General features: G+C 37.4%; 2 protein-coding genes across 2 annotated transcripts in view; one reads left to right on the plus strand and one right to left on the minus strand.

Annotated features, from left to right (window-relative positions):
* Positions 1-2417: 2417 nt before the first annotated feature.
* Positions 2418-22561, minus strand: part of LOC141328719 (uncharacterized) — a 107255-nt gene continuing 87111 nt past the window's right edge. Inside the window, exons 3-5 of the mRNA XM_073835411.1 lie at positions 13462-13762; positions 3107-3578; positions 2418-2938 (exon numbers count right to left, since the gene is read on the minus strand). Coding sequence (XP_073691512.1) covers positions 2729-2938; positions 3107-3578; positions 13462-13762 — 983 coding nt within the window. The 3' untranslated portion in view covers positions 2418-2728. The remainder of the gene's footprint in view (positions 2939-3106; positions 3579-13461; positions 13763-22561) is intronic.
* LOC141341786 (uncharacterized) lies at positions 18101-20879 on the plus strand. Its single transcript, XM_073846430.1, has 3 exons — positions 18101-18161; positions 20029-20352; positions 20446-20879. Exons 1-3 carry the CDS (start codon positions 18101-18103, stop codon positions 20877-20879), a joined length of 819 nt encoding a protein of 272 aa, XP_073702531.1.

Consider the following 22561-nt stretch of genomic DNA (forward strand, 5'->3'; position numbering starts at 1 on the left):
GGACCACAAAATCAGTCATAAGATTAAATTTGACAAAACTGAGATTTATACAACACATGAATAGCTCGATAAATAAGCTTTCTATTGATGTATGCTTTGTTAGGATAGGACAATATTTGAAATCAGAAATCTGGGGGTGCAAAAAACTCAAAAATACTGAGAAAATCACCTTTAAAGTTGTCCAAATCAGGTTCTTAACAATGCATATTACAAATCAAAAATTACATTTTGATATGTTTACAGTAGGAATTTTACAAAAAATCTTCATGGAACATGATCTTTACTTAATTTCTTAATGATGTTTGGCATAAAAGGAAAATCTAAATTTTGACCCATACAATGTATTTTTGGCTATTCCTTTTTATACAAAAACTGCTTTTTTATGTAAAATTCACTTTATAAAAGACCCACATTTCGAACTTGAATTCATGGGGATAACATGGATAATTTCACATGGTTTGGTGTAAGATAAATTAAGATAATTTGCCCAACTTTTGGAAAATCCAGTTTAAAAAAAAAAACAAAACAAAACAAAAAAAACAACTACAAATAACTTTTACCAATAGGTGGCTGCAGAGCTCCACCAAAAGTTTGGACACACCTGATTGAGAAGGTGTGTCCAAACCTTTGGTCTGTACTGTATGTATATATAAATGTATATATTTCTGCCTGTTCTAATTTGTTACGGAGTGACAAAATGGCATACACAAAGTCCCCTCTGTAAAAACATCTGTAATACTCTAATATGTGAAAAAAAAAAAAAAAAAAAAAAAGATTTTAGAAACTGCCTTCATCCAGTGTTTAGATTTTTGTACTAGAAATGTGTGCAAATTAGTGCATATTTCATTAAATAATGCCTCATTTGCATATTAAAACCTTATACCTTATAAAACCTTAAAACATTTTAGAAAACTTGTTTTCAAAAATCAATGGAATCAATCAGCTGAGTAAGATGATAACTTTTAGTCAATTTGTTTTACCCTATTCACCTGCTGTGTCTAACCGTAAATGTGAAAATGTAGCAGAAGTAGAACCAACATTCAACATTCTTGTTACAAGGCTCCTGAGGTCTTGTAAGTGGCCTTGAGTGAATTACTGCTACGAAAAGATCAGAATAAGTGTCTCAGAGCCAGCAAAAGCTATGAAAAGAGTGACACTTTATCTCACAGAGTATGATGCAGCCTGCAGAAGTGACACCACTAGAATTTTCTACTGTAGCCAAAGCAATATAAACTCATTTAACTTCTTCCAAGGCCCATATTTACAAAATTTAGTAATAAAACTATAAACTTCTGGGAATGCAAACTCTGGTCTCAAGAGACAAAGTCAACTATTTCGGATCCAAAAGCTTGTTGCTAGAGGAGGAGTACAGCGAGAAGTGCCTGGTCTCACAGTGACGTTGAGTGGTAGTAAAGCTCTTATATGACCCTGGGCCACAAAACCATAAAGGTCAATGTTTTGAAATTGAAGTGTATATGTCATCTGGAAGTTGAAAAAATATTCATTCACTTTCCATTGATGTATGGTTTGTTAGAAAAGGACAATATTTGGCCGAGATACAACTATTTGAAAATCTGGAATCTGAGGGTTTTCTCAAAATATAGAGAAAATTGCCTTTGAAGTTGTCCAAATTAAGTTCTTAGCAATGCATATTACTAATCGAAAATTAAGTTTTGATATAATTATGGTAGGAAATTGACAAAATATCTGCATGGAGCATCATCTTTCCATAATCTTTGGCATAAAAGAAAAAAAAAATCTATACAATGTAGTTTTGGCTATTGGTATACCATGCTACTTAAGACTGGTTTTGTGGTCCAGGGTCACATATAGGGATGTATGAGCACTGAAGGTGTGAGAGAGTGCTTTATCAATGCTGAATTAATGCATCACAGTGTAATGTAACACAAAAACTTGAAACAGAAGATGCTACCAAACAGGACAGATGTAAAAATTTGTCATGAACTCGTACACTCAGTGCCAAGAAGTTCTGGAGGACATACTTAGTACCAGAATATTATACATTTGCTGAATTAAATCTTGGGTGTGCAAATTTCCACAATTCCTTACACTCTTAAAAATAAAGGTGCTTCACGATGCCATAGAAGAACCTTTTTTTTTTTTTTTTTATCTAAATGGTTCCATAAAGAACCTTTAACATCTGAAGAACTTTTCTGTTTCACAAAAGGTTCTTTGTGGTGAAAGAAGTTTTTTTCAGATTCTAAAAGGGTAAGAAAGAGATGGTCCTTTAAAGAGCCTTTAACTGAATGGTTCTTTGTGGAACCAAAAATGTTCTTCTGTGGCATCGCTGTGAAGAACCTTTAAAAGCGCCTTTATTTTTAAGAGTGTGTGTGAACAAAATTGGCTAATTTATCTATCTTACAGAAAATATGGGCATTGGCATATATTTTGTCGTTTTTATTAAGAATATGTTTAATACATTTCAATTTTGCCACGAATATTAGTGAGCATTAGGAAAATACATCATTTCTATTTATTCAGAGGGGCTGTGTTCTCTCTGTATTCATGCTGTTCTCTCTTAAAATCGTGTCTTTTCACACTTGAAGAATCTAGAGCACTTGTACGTTTTGTGAATCCTCGCATGCAGTTTTAAACACTTTGCCGAGGTAAAAGTATTTTCACACTCAAAGCACATGTAGTCTCTCACAGCAGTATTTTCTGATGTGCTTTCAAACTTTGTAGATGAAAAACTCTTTCCACACACGTATCACGAATGTAGCTTCTCTCTTGTATGAACGGCCAGGTGTTTCTGCAGGCCTGAAGCCCAGACAAATGTTTTGCCGCACTGATCGCATGTGTACAGCTTCTCTCTAGTGTGGATGTTCATGTGTACTTTAAGGGTTGTCGAATTTATAAAACTCTTCCCGCACTGATCGCAGGGATACGGTTTCTCTCCAGTGTGAATTCTCATGTGAAGCTTAAGTTTATATTTGCATTTCAAACTCTTTCCGCACAAATAACATGAATTTGGCTTCTCTTGTGTATGAACCGTTAGGTGTTTCTTCAGGCCTGAAGCCCAGAAAAATGTTTTGCCGCATAGATCGCACGTGTACAGCTTCTCTCTAGTGTGGAGGTTCATGTGAACCTTAAGGGTTGACGAATTTGCAAAACTCTTTCCACATTGATCACAGGGGTACGGTTTCTCTCCAGTGTGAATCCTCATGTGAAGCTCAAGTTTATATTTGCATTTCAAACTCTTTCCGCACTGATCGCATGTGAACGGTTTCTCGTCTGTGTGAGCTTTCATATGTGCCATAAGGCTTTCTATGTGTGCAAAACTCTTCCGGCACTCATTACACTTGTACGGTTTCTCTCCAGTGTGGATCCTCTTGTGTTTTTTCAGATGTGATGAGCGACTGAATCTCTTGTCACAGCGTAAACACTGATAACGCTTCTCTCCAGTGTGGATGTTCATGTGTCCCTTAAGGTTTGCCTCTTGTGCAAAACTCTTTCCACATTGATCACAAGTGAATGGCTTTTCTCCGGTATGAACTCTCATGTGGGTCATAAGGTGTCCTTTTCTTGTGAAATTCTTCCCGCACTGATCGCACGAGTGTCTATTCTCTCCAGTGTGGACGCTCATGTGATCATGAAGGTGTGATGATTGTGTAAAACACTTTCCACATTGATCACAAGCGAATGGCTTTTCTCCAGTGTGAACTCTCATGTGGGTCATAAGGTGTCCTTTTCGTGTGAAACCCTTCCCGCATTGATCACATGCGTGAAGGTTCTCTCTAGTGTGGATGTTCATGTGATACTTCAGGTTTGCTGATTGTGTGAAACTCTTCCCACATTGCTCACAAGTGAACGGCTTCTCTTCAGTGTGAACTCTCATGTGATGCTCAAGACTTGTTTTGCATGTGAAGGTCTCTCCGCAGCGAGTGCAGGTGAAAGATGTCATGGCTGTTCTTTTTTCAATTTTTTCCTGTTTGGTTTGGTTTTCTCCAGTTTCAATATGTTTTTTGTCCTTAACGTCTTCAGTCTCCTCATTTTTTGCAATCGACTCTGAAATTAAATTGAAAATGGATCTTTTTAGTAACTCGTAAAAAAAACTGAGAACTGTTAATGCATATAAAAAATGACCTTGATATAATCAGGGTTTCTGCAGATATGAACAAGTGAAATTTAAGACTTTTTAAGACCTTTTTAATACCACCTTATATGAAATTTAAGACCGAAACCTGTAATGGAAATAGATATTATATTACATGCATATATGTGATATTTAATGTGTTTAATGTAAAAAGTAAACACATTTCATGGCTGTCATAAATTAAATTTATTACTACGATATACGTGAACTTTTCATATCAGCAGATACTATTCCACACAAAATATCCCCATAAAAGTACCACTAGAAATATCTGATGTAAAAAAAAATCTGAAGCAATATTTTCATCAGTGCTCTATTAGCTTTTACATCTTAAATCTGCATTTGATTTACCTTTATAAAGGCCTTTTTTTTTTTTACTTTTGAAATGTATGCATTACCTTTGAAATTTATTTTATGAATTTATCAATAAATTAAATTAGCAGTGAGATTACATAATTTACACTGCAAAATTAAAAGTGAGATTAATGTTTTAAATACATTTATTGATTTATAAATATATAAATTAGAAATGTTGGGTGTGGAGGCATACTTTTAAACACACTAAACTACCAGCAGGTGGCGGTAAGTCACTTCATGAGCGAGTTACTTCAACTGATTCGAGCAAAACGTTGCTAGGAGAATGCTTCTGCTGCGATCCTTGTTTGGAACTATTTTCGTTGGTGAAACGGAACAAAACAGTGGAAATATTTTGTCTAATATGTAAGTAACTACTTGTTTATTGAGCTAAAATTAATATAACATTTGTAATTGTGAGAATATTCAGCAAAAAGCTCACTTGGTATGTTACTGAACTATATCATGTTATAAATAAACTATACATTTTAAATTTTTACCTCAGAGTGTTTCTTTAGAGTGCTGTTACATTCATTTGTTTTAAAGTATGTCACAAATAGACCAGAAATGCACTATCCATTATCAATTTCTGTTTACGTTGAATGTATTAAAATAGGAATCTTTCTTGCCTGTTGCTGCTTCGCTAGTTGTTTTGGTCACTTCAGTTTTAATCAGGCGGTTTGTTCGGTCGGGCAATTCAATTAAAAATCATTTTAAAAGTATCTCGAAGGCTGGCGGTCAGCTAGCTCGACCTATATTTATTATCATTATTGAGAACATTATATATAGAAAAAGGTAGTTTGACCTGTATTCTGCTACTGCTACTGCGATTCTGTCTGAAGACGCAGTATCTTCCACAGAGGGAGGAAAAAAATCTACAGTTGTTAGCAGCTGGCCTTAGCCAAGCCTTATATTCAGTTTTTACAAGCCAAGTATCACTAAACTTGCACTTCCCCAAAGCTAAAAAGTTAAATCCATTTTCCTTCTGCGGTACAATCCGAGAGAGACTCGCGCCAATAACAGAAAGCTGATTGGCTATTGCATGTTGGTCTCATTTGTAGTTTAAATACAGCAAATTATATTTGGAATAGTGAAATAAAGAACTACAACACCACGGAAACAACAAAAAGAGAATTTAAATGAGCTTTAGAGGGAGCGTTACATGGACATCGGAAAAATAAGACCTGTGTAAAATTATTTAAGACCTAGAACAGCGAATTTAAGACTTTTTAAGGCCTAAAATTTTGATTTTTAAATTTTAGACTTTTTAAGACTTTTTAAGACCCCGCGGAAACCCTGTATAATACTGCCCTCCAAAGGCAAAGTGCAGTAACTACGCCAACACTGAAACTGAGAAAAATGCGTTTAAAGTTTTTACGCCAACTAGTCAAACATGTTGACACTCTTGTTTCTCTGAAACACTCTCGTTTCTCTGGGACAAAATTGAACCAGGAGACTTTGCCACAAGACAAAACAGTTGTCACAAAGTCATTTTAAGCCTTAACTCAATTTTGACCAAATGCATAGTTACTGCGCTTTGCCTTTGGAGGGCAGAATAGTGGAAATAGTTTAGTTTAGAGTGATAAAACATACCAGCATACTTCGAAGTCAAAATGCATAGGGTAGACGTATCTATTAAGCTTGCCAAATCTAAACTGAGACATTTTACAAGGTATTTTGGTTTCAGTTAAAAAGAAATAGATTGATATCACACTAATGTAAAAACAAAGTGAATATAAACTAGGGCTGCACAAAAAAATTGAAATGAAATCACAGAAGCTTATTAAAGTTTATTTATTAAGCATGCCTTTATCACTGCTTAGAATACTATGAAATATGTTGCATGCCTTATTCTGTGTAAGAAGTCAAGTTTCAAACACTTGGCTGATGTTATGAAGCAAGTTTGGAGAAAAAACATGCTATTAAATGTAGTATTTTCACGTGCTTTGAGATGTAGCACCATTTACTACACAGAGCCATGGTTCACTGAGAAGCAACGCAAACAGCTGTCATCATCACAAACTATTTCTTTCAATTTCATAATCGAGTGAATAAATCTTGTGTGATAATGATTGTGATTAGGCATAGCTTCTCGGCTTTGAGTACTAAATGCTGCTCTATCTGAAAGCAGGATGTGCTGGAGATTTACAACTAATTACAGAACCGGCTTTACTGATAAAATGTGCATGACAATTGCCTTTGATTAATCGTGCAGCCCTAATATATACGCTTAGAGTTCAACAATTGTAAAAAATGTACCCTGTTGGAAAAACCAGCATATGCTGGTTAGGTAGGTTTTGATGCTGGTATGCTGGTCCTTTGCTGGTTTATGCTGGTCCTTGACCAGCAACATGACCAGCTAAGGTCCAGAATTAACCAGCTAGTTATAGCATTAATTAACCAGCAAGTTATAGCATTAACCAGCAAAGAACCAGCATTAACCAGCAAAGGACCAGCATTAACCAGCAAAGGACCAGCATTAACCAGCAAAGGACCAGCATTAACCAGCAAAGGACTAGCCTAAACCAGCTAAAACCAGCATCCCAGCACCAAAACATACCTAACCAGCATATGCTGTTTTTTTTTTTTTTTTTCAACAGGGTAATGAGTGAAAATAAAATATAAATCTTCTCATTGCCAATTGCATTGCAGTTTTAAGATTTTTAAAAGGTGCAGTGAAGATATTTTAATTATAAATAAGTCTTTTTTAATATTAAGGAATGTAAAATGTCTTAGGGATCTGCAGGCACACTGTTAAATATTTGTTAGTTTAATGTGCCCCAAACTCAGTAAAAATGAATGAAGAATAAACACCAACCTTCTAGTTCCTCTTGTTTTATTCGCCATGGTTCTGGTTCCTCTTGTTTTATTCTCAAGGTTTCTGGTTGCTCGTCTTTTATTCTCAAGGTTTCTTGTTCCTCCTGTTTTATTCTCCAGATTTCTGGTTCCGTGTGTTTTATTTTCCAGGTTTCTGGTTCACTCCTGTCCTCCTCACGCTCCTCTTTAACAAACAGCATCTTCACAGCAGCAGATGTCAGTTCAGCTGATATTCCTCCAGATATTCCTGCTTGCTTCAAAACTTAGTCACGACTGTGAGGATGAGAATATTACAGGTAAGTAATTTACTGATTTGATTCAATTTTGTAAATTTCTATTTAGAAATAGTACATTTGAACTAACATCAGGTAGAATCACGACAAAACAACAGATCAGGTTGAAACGAACCTTCTTCTTCTGAGGTTTAGTGGTGTTTGGCAAACAAACGTATGTGTTTTAGCGCCACCTGCTGGACTGGAGTGAAGCGACGAGAGGAGCGAAATAATGCGAGGGAAATGCAAGTGTACAGTTGTGGCCAAAAGTTTTGAGAATGACACAAATATTAGTTTTCACAAAGTTTGCTGCTCAACTGCTTTTAGATCTTTGTTTCAGTTGTTTCTGTGATGTACTGAAATAGAATTACAAGCACTTCATACGTTTCAAAGGCTTCTATCGACAATTACATGACATTTATGCAAAGAGTCAGTATTTGCAGTGTTGGCCCTTCTTTTTCAGGACCTCTGCAATTCGACTGGGCATGCTCTCAATCAACTTCTGGGCCAAATCCTGACTGATAGCAACCCATTCTTTCATAATCACTTTTTGGAGTTTGTCAGAATTAGTGGGTTTTTGTTTGTCCACCCGCCTCTTGAGGATTGACCACAAGTTCTCAATGGGATTAAGATCTGGGGAGTTTCCAGGCCATGGACCCAAAATGTCAACGTTTTGGTCCCCGAGCCACTTAGTTATCACTCTTGCCTTATGGCACGGTGCTCCATCGTGCTGGAAAATGCATTGTTCTTCACCAAACTGTTGTTGGATTGTTGGAAGAAGTTGCTGTTGGAGGGTGTTTTGGTACCATTCTTTATTCATGGCTGTGTTTTGGGGCGAAATTGTGAGTGAGCCCACTCCCTTGGATGAGAAGCAACCCCACACATGAATGGTCTCAGGATGCTTTACTGTTGGCATGACACAGGACTGATGGTAGCGCTCACCTTTTCTTCTCCGGACAAGCCTTTTTCCAGATGCCCCAAACAATCAGAAAGAGGCTTCATCTGAGAATATGACTTTGCCCCAGTCCTCAGCAGTCCATTCGCCATACTTTTTGCAGAAGATCAATCTGTCCCTGATGGTTTTTTTTTTTTGGAGAGAAGTGGCTTCTTTGCTGCCCTTCTTGACACCAGGCCATCTTCCAAAAATCTTCGCCTCACTGTGGGTGCAGATGCGCGCACTGGTGGTACTCCGATCCAGCAGCTGAATCCTCTTTAGGAGACCATCCTGGCGCTTGCTGGACTCTCTTGGACGCCCTGAAGCCTTCTTAACAATGCAGTGGAAAGTTTTTTTTCGGGATTAAGTTGATTTTCATGGCAAAGAAGGACTATGCAATTCATCTGATCACTCTTCATAACATTCTGGAGTATATGCAAATTGCTATTATAAAAACTTAAGCAACAACTTTTCCAATTTCCAATATTTATGTAATTCTCAAAACTTTTGGTCACGACTGTACATATTTAAATTTGACAAGTGAGAACTCTGATTTGGATATTTAGTTTAACGAACGAGTCACTGCTGGGGAACTTAAACAAAACGGGATGAAAACAAGCAGGTAAATAAAGGCGGCGCAGACAGACGGCTGTTCTAATGTTATATGATATTTCCCAAGTATTCCACTGTGTGAACATTTTTATAAACACATGAGCTGCTTAAAATGAATTAATTTACCAATAGGCCTATGATTGGTAGCTATTAAAAAAAGGGTGTTTTGTGTATCTGCGTACATCTCGTGTAACAGATGAGAATGAGATTGAGACTCCTCAATATAATTAGCCTAATCGAGATTTGTTCAATGTCCATAAACTTTTGTGGGGTAACAGCCATGACATCCAATTAACATCCCGATTGAATTTCGGTAAAATAGCACACATTATTATTTTTCATTATTCTCAGGAAAGTCAGTGGAATCAAATCTAAATTATAAGCACTTTAAATGGGGTTATCGAAAGCAAAAATCTCTTTTTACATAAGTTTTCATTTTGTTGTCATCGTTATTTCTGAATGATGTTATGATGCCTGTATTTCATTGTGTCCCGATTGAGCAACGTTCAAATTCTAACATTAAAGTTTCCATGGAAGTAAAATTGTATGTATGTATTCATTATTAATTTAACTAACATCAAAATCATTAACTGCTTCAGAATGTCTGCTGTTAATGAAATAATTGCTAAAACATTTGCCGTTACAAATAAAAAACAATATAACAAACATAATTGCATAGACAGTGAATTAAGGCGTGTGTGCATACAAAGTATAACATTTTATTCAGATTTCAAAAAGCACTTTGCCATTTGTAATACATTTGTTGAGGATCTTGTCCATCTGATGTCCATCACTCTGTTATAATTAGGGCCCGAGCACCGATGGTGTGAGGACCCTATTGAATCTGCTCCGTTTATTATTATTAGGGCCCGAGCACCGATGGTGTGAGGACCCTATTGGATCTGCTTCGTTTATTATTATTATTATTATTCTTCTTCTCCGGAATGAATCGCATTTTTGAGGGCCTAAACATACCCGAAAACTCATGAAACTTTGCACACACATCAAACCTGGCGAAAATGGATGTCTGATATGGGTTGCAGAAGTGGGTGTGGCAAAACGGCTCGATAGCGCCACCTTTACACGTTCCGCGGCGTGCGCTTTCAGCTATGATTCACGTACATGCATGAAAATCGGTACACACATGTAACTCACCAACACCTACAAAAAAGCCTCCTGGGACAAAATCCGAAACCCAACAGGAAGTCGGTTATTATTAATTTTCTTAGCAAAATTTGTGTCATTTTTGCCATTTTCAGGCGTCGTACTTGAACGAACTCCTCCTAGAGATTTACTCCGATCAACAGCAAATTTGGTAAGTCTAATCTAAAGCCCTTTGTGACGCTAAATTGTGAAGATCTAGAGTTTTCATCGGAGGGCGTGTCCATGGCGGCCTCGCAAATTTCGATGTTTCGCCATGAAAAAGGAAGTTGCTATAACTTAGGCATAAAATGTCCGATCTGTCCCAAACTTCACATGTGTGATAACACTCCTGACCTGATGACATCTACATATCCATATTCAGTTATAGTCATAGCGCCACCTGCAGGCAACAGGAAGTGTCATGCTGTACTCTACAACCAACTCCTCCTAGAGATTTATACAGATCAACACCAAAATCGGTCAGTCTAATATAAAGGCCTTAGTGATGTTAAATTGTGAAGATCTTGAGTTTTCGGTAAAGGGCGTGTCCGTGGCGGCCTGACAAATTTCGAGGTCTCGCCATGGATATAAAACTTGTTATAACTCAGCCATAAAATGTCCGATTTGCCTCAAACTTCACATATTCGATAAGAGTCCTGGCCTGAACACATCTGAAGGCCAATATTCTATTATAATCACAGCGCCACCTGTTGGCAACAGGAAATGACTTGTATCAAACTCCTCTTAGAGATTTAATGATATCAACATTATATTTGGTCAGTCTGATCTAGAGGCCTTAGAGATGTTAAATTGCGAAGATCTTGAGTTTTCGTTAAAGGGCGTGTCCGTGGCGGCGTGACAAACTTTGATGTTTCGCCATGGACATAGAAGTTGTTATAACTCAGCCATAAAATGTCCGATCTGCCTCAAACTTCACAGGTTTGGTAAGAGTCCTGGCCTGAAGACACCTAAAGGCCAATATTCAGATATTATCATAGCGCCATCTGTTGGCAGCAGGATATATCATATCTTTCACTAACTCAAACATACCAAGGTCAATCTGCATCAAACTTCATATGTTTGATGAAAGTGGTGGCCTGAACACATCTACATGCCAATAATCAGTTATAGGCATAGCGCCACCAGCTGGCAGCAGGAAATTTGGCACATTTAAGTGACTTTGACATATTTCTCATATTTTTACTGTATTAAAAGCATACTACCCTCCATTTGCTGTGTTCCTAAAGCCACCGGTCGGCGGTGAGCCCGTGTGCGAGGGCCCGTTCATCGCTGCTTGCAGCTTTAATTATTATTATTATTATTCTTCTCCAAAATGAATCGCATTTTTGAGGGCTTAGACATACCCGAAAACTCATGAAACTTCGCACACACATCAGACCTGGCGAAAATTTACGTCTGATATGGGTTGCAGAAGTGGGTGTGGCAAAATGGCTCGATAGCGCCACCTTTACACGTTCCGCGGTGTGCGCTTTCAGTTGTGATTCACGTACATGCACGAAAATCGGTACACACATGTAGCTCACCAATACCTACAAAAAAGCCTCTTGGAGCAAAATTTGACACCCAACAGGAAGTCGGTTATTTTTTATTTTCTTAGCAAAATTTGTGTAATTTTTGCCATTTTCAGGCGTCATACTTGAACGAACTCCTCCTAGAGATTTATTCGGATCAACGGCAAATTTGGTGAGTCTAATCTAAAGCCCTTTGTGACGTTAAATTGCGAAGATCTAGAGTTTTCATCGGAGGGCGTGTCCATGGCGGCCTGGCAAATTTCGATGCTTCGCCATGAAAAAGGAAGTTGCTATAACTCAGGCATAAAATGCCCGATCTGCCCCAAACTTCACATGTGTGATAACACTCCTGACCTGATGACATCTACATGCCCATATTCAGTTTTACTCATAGCGCCACCTGCTGGCACCAGGAAGTGTCATGCTGTACTCTGCAACAAACTCCTCCAAAAGATTTAATCAGATCAACACCAAAATCGGTCAGTCTAATAAAAAGGCTTTAACAATGTTAAATTGTGAAGATCTTGAGTTTTCGTTGAAGGGTGTGTCCGTGGCGGCCTGGCAAATTTCGTGGTCTCGCCATGGATATAAAACTTGTTATAACTCAGCCATAAAATGTCCGATTTGCCTCAAACTTCACATGTTCGATAAGAGTCCTGGCCTGAACACATCTGAAGGCCAATATTCTATTATAATCACAGCGCCACCTGTTGGCAATAGGAAATTACTTGTAGCAAACTCCTCCTAGAGATTTAATGATATCAACATTATCTTCAGTCAGTCTGATCTAGAGGTCTTAGAGATGTTAAATTGCGAAGAACTTGAGTTTTCGTTAAAGGGCGTGTCCGTGGCGGCATCACAAAGTTTGATGTTTCGCCATGGACATAGAAGTTGTTATAACTCAGCCATAAAATGTCCGATCTGCCTCAAACTTCACAGGTTTTGTAAGAGTCCTGGCCTGAAGACACCTAAAGGCCAATATTCAGATATTATCATAGCGCCACCTGTTGGCAGCAGGATATATCATATATTTCACTAACTCAAACATACCAAGGTCAATCTGCACCAAACTTTATATGTTTGATGAAAGTGCCAGCCTGAACACATCTACATGCCAATAATCAGTTATAGGCATAGCGCCACCAGCTGGAAGCAGGAAATTTGGCACATTTAAGTGACTTTGACATATTTCTCCTATTTTTACTGTATTAAAAGCATACTACCCACCATTTGCTGTGTTCCTAAAGCCACCGGTCGGCGGTGAGCCCGTGTGCGAGGGCCCGTTCATCGCTGCTTGCAGCTTTAATTGATACTTATTTTTTTAATATGCAGGGAATATCCCCACCATTAAACTTAACATACATGCATAAAGTCCAAGATACATCAGATTGTCTCTAATCTTTTGGCTTGAAGTCAAACAACTTGACTTTTCATGATCCTCTTCAGTCAAACTCAAAATAATTTAAATTAGATTAATCTCACAGCCCTAAAGTACAAGAGAGAGAGAGCTTCTGGATTGCAAAAATAACAAAAAATATATATCTCATGTAGAAACAGCTAGACGTTTTACAGCACAGTTAGCTTTATAATATGCATGTCATTAAAAAACTGTGTTTTTTTATTGTATGTCTGTGTAGAGAAAATGAACGAGTGAAACACATCCCACATTCAGTGCAGTGATACGGTTTCTCTCCAGTGTGGATCCTCTTGTGTTTTTTCAGATGTGTTGACCGACTGAATCTCTTTTCACAGTGTGAACACTGATAAGGTTTCTCTCCAGTGTGGATGTTCATGTGTCCCTTAAGGTTTGCTGCTTGTGCAAAACTCTTTCCGCACTGATCACAAGTGAATGGCTTCTCTCCAGTATGAACTCTCATGTGAGTTGTAAGGTGTCCTTTTCTTGTGAAACTCTTCCCGCACTGATCACATGTGTACGGTTTCTCTCCAGTGTGGACGCTCATGTGATCATAAAGGTGTGCTGATTGTGTAAAACTCTTCCCACATTGATCACACGTGAAAGGCTTCTGCTCAGTATGAACTTTCATGTGACACTTAAGACTTTTTTTGCATTGGAAAGTCTTTTCACACTGAGTGCAGGTGAAAGATGTCATTGATTTTTTCTGTTTGGTTTGAGAGCAAGTCAGATGATTTTCTCCAGTTTCAATGTGATTTTTTTCCTCAGCGTCACTAAGTTCTTCAGTCTTCTCATTTTCTTCAATCGACTCTGAAATAAAATCGAAAATGGTTATTGTAACTCATAAAAAAAAAAAAAAACAGAAAACTGAAAGTACATAAAAGATAACCATGATATAATAGTGGAAACGATATGACCTAAAGTAACATTCCATTTATTTCTTGCCCTCATAGTTAATTTAAGGTTCATACTGTAAATAAACTCAACTAATTATTGTAGTTGTTGTAATTTTTTCCAATAAAGGAGTTTATATCGTAACTTGTGATTTTAAAATAATTGAAGAAGACAAACTATGGTAATTTGTTGAACACAACACACTCCAGTACACTTGAACTCTTCATATTGTTCCGAACCAGCTTTACTGATAAAATGTGGATGACTATTGCCTTCAATTAATCATGCAACTCTAACATAAACACTCTGAGTTTGAGTTTAACAATTCTAAAAAGGTAATGAGTGAAAACAAAATATAAATCTTCTCACTGCCAGTTCCATCGCATTTAAGAACGTTGAAAGGCACACTGAAGACATTTTAATTATAAATAGGCCTTTTTTAACATTAAGGAAGGTAAAACATTTTAGGGATCTGTAGGCACAAACTCATTAAAAAGGAATGAAGAATAAACACCAACCTCCTTGTTCCTCCTGTTTTATTCTCCAGGTTTCTTGTTCTTCATGTTTTATTCTCCAGGTTACCGATTCCTCGTCTTTTATTCTCCAGGGTTCTGGTTCCTCCTGTTTAATTGTCCAGGGTTGTGGTTCACTCGTGTCCTCCTCACTCTCTTCTTTAACAAACACCATCTTGACAGCAGCAGATCTCAGTTCAGCTGATATTCCTCCAGATATTCCTGCTTGCTTTAAAACTTAGCCACTACTATGAGGATCAGAATATTACAGGTTATGTTACTTAGTGATCTGATTCAATTGTGTAAATTTCTCTTAACTAATATTTTGTAGCATCATGACAAAACAAAACAACTCAGGTTGAAACGAATCTTCTTCCTCTGAGGTTTAATGGTGTTTGGCAAACAAACGCATGTGTTTTAGCGCCACCCGCAGGACTGGAGAGTGAAGTGTGAAATAATATGAGGGGAATGCTTTGTGAGTGCACAGATTTAAAATTGTCAAAGTCAACTCTGCTTAAATTCACACAGGCATAAAAAAAACTTGTTCAGCTTATCATGTTTGACTATAAATAATCAAACATGAAATATTAAAATAAATAAATAAATAAAGCATGTGATAAATGAGTTCGTGTCTCATTACTGCGTCAGCAGAATCGGGTGCATTTCAGGAGTCGCTGCAAAAAAAAAAAAAAGACTTACAATATATGTACCTTTCATAAATTTTAGAGACTTTATTAAAAAAGTAAATTCATTTCAGAAAAAAAAAACTTGTATAAAAGGAAAAGATTTTGACAATCAACATTTATTAATTAATAGTTTGCCATTCAGGATAATGAAGTTTACAAAATTGTCAATACTCCTATCTTCTTGTCATGATAGTCTAACAAATTCACAATTCACATTCAATGTTATCATTAAATTATTTTTAGCAGAAAAGTAGAAAAAAAGTATTTCCAAAACATCTGATTACCTATACATCCAGATGCTGCAGATGCAAGGCAACAACAAGCTCCTATATATAAAGCCCTGGCTGGTTTGTTTGGTGTGCTCCACTCGTCAGCTTTCATATCTGCCTCACATTGGCAGCAGTTTGTCTGATTTGTACGGTGGCCTAGAGAGGCCAACACGCTGCAAACAAGAAAACACATGCAAACAGAAAAAACGACAACAAACTAAGAAAACATCTTCATCAGTTTGACAACACAGGCGCTGCAAATCCTCGCAACGCAAACACAAATACGGAAATGCGCTGCAAATTCTCACAACACAACCAAACTCAGAAACGCGCTGCGAACACACGAAGGCGCTGCGAACACACGAACGTGTTGCATATAGCTCGGTCCACAACGGAAATGTTTCAGGGGGACCTCAAAAAGTGACGAACCCATCTGGGACCTGATTATTTTTTCAGTGGCTGTTGGTCAGAGCAGAGGTGTTATCGGTGAACTATCGTCTTTTAGTGATAGTATAGAATCACTTAAAGGTGATAGTGATATAAATAATCAGGTCCCAGATGAGTTCGTCACTTTTTGAGGTCCCCCTGAAACATTTCCGTTGTGGACCAAGATAGTTTGCAGCGCCTTCGTGTGTTCGCAGCGCGTTTCTGAGTTTCTAAAAAAATCTAGAAAATCACATTGTATGGTTTTTAAATAATTAGGCTCAATCCCAATTCTACCCCTTACCCCTACACTTAGCCCTACCTCTCCGTTTGGCGTGCTCACGTGAAGGGGTAGGGGTGTCTCATTTCTCTTTTGGTTGGAGGAGTAGGGGTAAGGGGAAGGGCCAGATAGCCCTACAAACGAAGATTTTTCGGGACCTCACTTCAAGCGAAGGGCTAAGAGAAATTTCCAAGATGGCTTCTCACGCGAGCAAGCAGACCCATAAATGCAAGTAATTTTTGCCTTTAAGAAGGATTTTGATAACAATGTTTCATTATATATATATTACCTTAAATCAATCAGACTTCAACCTATCACTATGGAAAATACCAAAGAGCTGTCTAAGGACACTAGGGACAAAATTCTAGACCTGCAAAGACTGGGATGGGCTACAGGACAATAGACAAACAGCTTGGTGAGAAAGCAGAAACTGTTGTCGCAATTATTAGAAATAGTTATAAATAATTAGTAGAAATTCAAGATGACTGTCAATATCCCTCAGACTGGGGCTCCATGTAAGATCTCGCCTCCTGGAGTATCAGTGATCCTGAGAAAGGAGAGGGATCAGCTTAGAGTTACACGGGAGGACCTGGTCAATGACTTGAAGAGAGCTGGAACAGATTAGGCCAAACAAATTACTTTACTAAACTATACTCGCCGTGTTTGGAGGAAGAAGAAGGATGAGTTCAATCCCAAGAACACCAGCCCAATCATGAAGCATGGAGGTGGAAACATCATGCTTTGGGGGGTGCTTTTCTGCAAAGGGGACAGGATGACTGCACCGTATTGAGGGGAGGATGGATGGATGGGGCCATGTATCGCCTCAAGAGCATTGAAGATGGGTTGTGGCTTGGTCTTCCAGCATGAACATTACCCCAAACACAGCCAGGGCAACTAAGGAGTGGCTCCATAAAAAGCATTTCAAGGTCCTGGAGTGGACTAGCCAGTTTCCAGACCTGAACCCAATTAAAAATTTATGGAGGGTTCTGAAACTCTGTGTTGCCCAGTGACAACCTCAAAACCTAAAAGATCTGGAAAAGACCTGTATGGAGAAGTTGGCCAAAATCCCTGCTGCAGTGTGCGTAAACCTGGTCAAGAATTACAGGAAACATCAGAAAATGAGAGATCTCTCCATTCTTTGTAAGTGGGCAAACTTGAAATATTGTCAGTGTATCAAATACTTATTTGCCCCACTGTAATGCCCCTAATCCTGACCAGTGGCATCCGGAGGAGCAGGGGCAAAATGGCATTACGAAGCTACAATTGAGGGGGCACCGGGTCCAGAAAGAAAGGGCACTTTAGCCCAACCCAATTACACTCTTTAGCTGAAAAAGAAAAAGTATGGGTGGCACGTGCCTCTAACCTAATGTACTATACAAAGTCAGATCCTACATGTGTAAGTGTATGTCACTTACGTTCTTATCTTATCCACAAAAGTGTATTAAATAATTAAACAGAATGGCAACAAAATGATGAGCAAAAAACAACAACAACATGGTGGGCACTATGTGTGACATTACATGTTTCCTGTAGTGTTTTTTAGAGCTGTGATCTCAGTGTTGAGGTCTGGGAACATTTTACTGCTGAGTGTGAGAACTCAGATACTTTGACCACAACAGAGCATAGATCATATCTGAAACCAGATTAGACTGGTGGGAATAAATCTGGACATTTGTGCTAGTCTGATATATATCACTTTTCTTTTTTTTGTATTAGTCAATCAAATGCAGCAACAAACACTCAGCCAATCAGATCAGAGAAAGAACAAACACAGGAAGAGCTGCTAGTATTTAAAGACAGAGTTGTGAGCATATAATGAAGAGTAAGACTGACAGAAAGAGAAAATGGCTGATAAGTGTCATGTGTGTCTGCTGGGACTGATCATTCTCTCTTCACTTTTCACAGGTAAAGAAATTTGTATATGATCTCCAAGATATCATAAAAGATCTGTATGGTTTAAAGATATATTTAAAAAAAAAAAATCAATTCACTATATTATTTTGGCATAGAGTTTCTTAAAGAGTTTTAAAAAGCTGCTTATCTTGCTAAAGGTCATGTCACTGTGTTTGGTTGATACTGTTTTATTCCTGGATGCTCTGATATTTGTCACAATGTGTCACAAAGATCTGATGCAATGTACCGGTCAATTCAGAAGTGATAAAAAATAAAAATGCTCTGAATCGCTATATAAGACATTCACAATTTGCAAAATAGTTTATTCTACATATTTAATTTTTCCTAAAGCAAAACATAAGGGCTCGTGTTCACAAACGCCTTAGTTTAAATAAGGCTTAAGGCGTTAACTAAGATATTGAAGCACCTTTTATAAAAATGCCTTGGAAGAAAACATTACAGAACAATGGTACTAGGTGCGTTTCCATAACCCTTTAAATTGCACAAAATGAAATTCGGAATTTAAAATGTGTCTAATGGAAACGCATCAATTGCGCAAAAACTTCCATATATCGCAATAAAATTTTTACACTTACATGAGGTGGATTTTTTATGAAATTTGAAAAAGGAATATTTCACAAAACAGCAATAGAAACTTTTTTTCACATTTACAGGTCACATTTGATTAAATATAGCCAAAATCCCACAAAAAATCCATTGCCATTATTTATCGCAAGAGGAAAAAATTATGTTTTTGTCGCATAACATTGGTTAATGGATATGCAGTCATTTTGCAATACTTTTTAATAGACATTTATTAAATATAGCCAAAGTTTTAAGCAAATCTGTTGCTTCAGTTTCGGAAGCATCTAAAATGACTGTACCCAAATGCACAAGTTGTAATTATTGATCAGAGTTGTGCAGATCCATTTGCAGCTTTCACCGTGAGACAATATCACGGTGAGAGGAGCAGGGGTCAGAAACAGCGTCAAGGCTAACATCAGATAATCCAAAAGAGTACACAGTAGACAGGTGAAAGTCGGGGGCTAGCAGGGCAAACGAGAGTAATCCAAAGCAAACACAGATAATCTAACAACAAGGGTAAATGCTCAGGAATGTAGCCGTAACAAAACAAGACTTCACAAGGAATGAGAGTCCAGAAGCAGTTTATAAAGGCTGATAAATGGGTGACACCTCTGAATGTAATCAGTGAGGTGGATTATGGGAAATGTAGTCCAGGGTGTAGTGCATTAGTCTGTGTAGTGTCAACAGAGTGGCAAGGTGACCTCTGGTAGTGAGCGGACAGAAGACCATAGACCTGATTTATGGCACAAGCCACTGGTGTTGGTACAAATACATGCATTATGCTTCCATCTCTGTTGCCACAGTTTTGGAAGTGCATTTTCTGTTCTAAAGAAGGGGGTGCCCCAATACTTTTGTCCATATAGTGTATGCACAAGTCATTGGTGTTTGGTCTGAGTTTTTGTCTCAAGGCCTGCATTTAAAGTCAGCTGGGATTAGGACTTGGCTTTATGCAGACCAGTCAAGTTCTTCCACACTGATGAATCAATCAATTCTCTATGATTTTTGCCTTATACACATAGGCATCATCATGTTAGAATAAAACAAGGTACTGTTCAAACTTTTGCTATAAAATAAGAAGCACACAATTCCCTAGAATATCATTATATGCTTAAACATTAGGATGTGTACTCATGGAAATTACTAAAGTCGTCAAACCTGTTCATTAGAAGGGGTGACCAATACGTTTGGCAATTCACTGTATTTTAGCCCTAAGCCTTGCATGTGAAACCGGGGCATGTCATTTTTTTTATTTATTTTTTTCATTCATGAGATTCCATATGTTCTTGTGTTTCAGGTATCAGTGGAGTGAATGATACTCATGTGTTCATCAGATTTGGTGAAAATTCTGCCCGTCTGCCCTGTAATAATGCTCTTCCTGACTGCAAATCAGCTACATGGAACTATAACAGATTCAGAGATTCAGCTGCAGTTGAACTGATTGCTGGAGGGATAAAGAAGAAAGACACAGAGAGACATGAGAGACTGAGTCTGGGGTCTGACTGCTCTCTGAACATCAAGAACATCACCAAAGAAGATTATGGACTTTACAGTTGCGGACGATATGTGAATGGACAAAAACAAGGCGCTTATACACGTGTTTATCTGCATGTTATTCATGGTAATTTTACAATTATGCGGTCAATTTAAAAAGGACAATCTCTCTATTTAATTTTCCCAAAATCTGTGATTTCTGTGTTGTTTTGTGTTTCAGTCTATTCATCCTCATCCTCACAGACTGAGATCAGTCCAGGTAGCTCTGTGACTCTCTCCTGTCAGTTGCATTCATATGCTCGATTCTCCTGTGATCACTGGATCCGTTCTGAGGGAATTGAGCTGTTCTGGGTGAATCAGGCTGGTGTTAAACTGAAGAGATCAGACTCCAGATATCAGATATTATTCTCATCAGGACACTGTATCAGCACTCTGACTACAACACTCCTGAATGAAGATGACAACAGAGAGTGGAGATGTGAAGTTACTCACAGAGATCAAGTCAAGACATCACTCACTACTGTCAAGATTTCAAGTGAGGAACTAACTTTCCTACTGAACCTCATTGTTCAGAATTTACATTCATGTCTTTCCAGTGCTCTGGCTGTTTTCCCTCTTTTGTCTTTCATTTTTCCACTCTTGGTATGTAGCTGAACTTCATGATGATAAAAAAACCTTTGATGTTCAACTTTCTCCTCATGGTTTCATTACTCTTTCTTTCTCGGGGCACACGAGTATCTTATAACTGTCCAAACTGAGCTGTAACAGCTGCCCGAGTCTTACTTACTGTACAGCTTTTAGTTGTTTTGCTGGTGGTTTGGAGACCTAGACAACCATTTATTGCTAGAAACAGTCTTGATGGAAACACCTGTCTTCACAACAATGCCACTGATTGATGATTTGTTTTTATGTTGCATTATGTTTGATCTGAACTAAGAGACATGATCACAGATCCAGCTGAAAATGTAGTCAGTAGGACTGCTGGATCATTATTCAGAGGTACCACGCATCTTTACTTTTCACCATTTATTACTTTTGATTTAATTTACAGTTTCACAGAAGACCACTGTCACATATACTGTCAAGATTTCAGGTGAGAAAACAATATCATCATCCGTTTTAGACCCTCATAATATTAGTAACACTAGATATAGTCTCATTAAAGCAGAACAAACCAAGGAAAATGCAGTCTAACAGAAGAGAAACTTAAACTGCTGCAAAAATATAAACTGCAGTCAAGTAAACAAACTGCTGCTGGAACAAATGAAGCAATTGAAACTTGACAGATTTTTTTATACTTTTTATGAAATTTGTTAAACTATGATTTTTATATTCTGCAGTATGATTCATCTGAACTAACATTCATTCTTTACAGCTCAAGCTGATTCAGTGACAGCAAAAACGTCAACTCAAGGTAAAAAAAAAAAAAAACTTTTACTGCATTGAGTTTTACTAAATCCTCTTTTTCATGTTATTTAACAAATGCTTGTAATAACTTAAATGTGAATTGAAAGAGTTGTTTCACTGAAATAAAACATCCTGTCAGCAAGTGTTGCTCTGTCAAAGACAAAACAGTGGTGAGTAAAACGCACAAATTAATAAACACAATGCAGGACGTCTCTTTATGCACAACAAAGCACCTAAAATGGAAGAAGCAACTTTTCACAGTCTGTGGATTCTTAGTTTCATGCTCAAGTTTATGGAAGACTGAAAAACACTGAAATATTTAACAACAACTTGTTTAATTTACTTAATTATAATGAGAAACAATAATGTAACATTATATCACAGCTCAGTATCATTGCCTTCAGTCAACTTAAGTGTGAAGTTAAATGTGACTACATTAATCATTTTTTGTATTGGTAGGTCTCGTTATTTTTATAAATTTGGTTAAACATAGTAATATAATCGTACTGAATGTGTTGCTCTATCATCTTTCTCTCTCAGTGATTGTGGTTGTTGTTGCCACTTTATTCGCTGTTTTCCTTCCTGCTGTCATTCTTTGGATGATTCGTAAAAAAAGAGCCGGTGAGTTTTGAGAGTTTTGCATATTATATAACAACAAACAAAAAGTCAATCAGACTAATCAATTTTCATTACCCTTTTTAGACCACATTGGGTGTTTGGTTTGTCGGTTTGATTATAAATATTTCCATGCTGTTTTTCAGGTGTCAGAAGAGTGACAGATGACTCTATGGTGAGTTTTGTAGGTTGATCATGAGCTGTTGGTGTCCATGATTAAATATAATGGAACCAATTTATATATATATATATATATATATATATATATATATATATATATATATATATATATATATATATATATACACACACAC

This window comes from Garra rufa, chromosome 1, assembly GCF_049309525.1.
Source record: "Garra rufa chromosome 1, GarRuf1.0, whole genome shotgun sequence".
Lineage (NCBI taxonomy): Eukaryota > Metazoa > Chordata > Actinopteri > Cypriniformes > Cyprinidae > Garra > Garra rufa.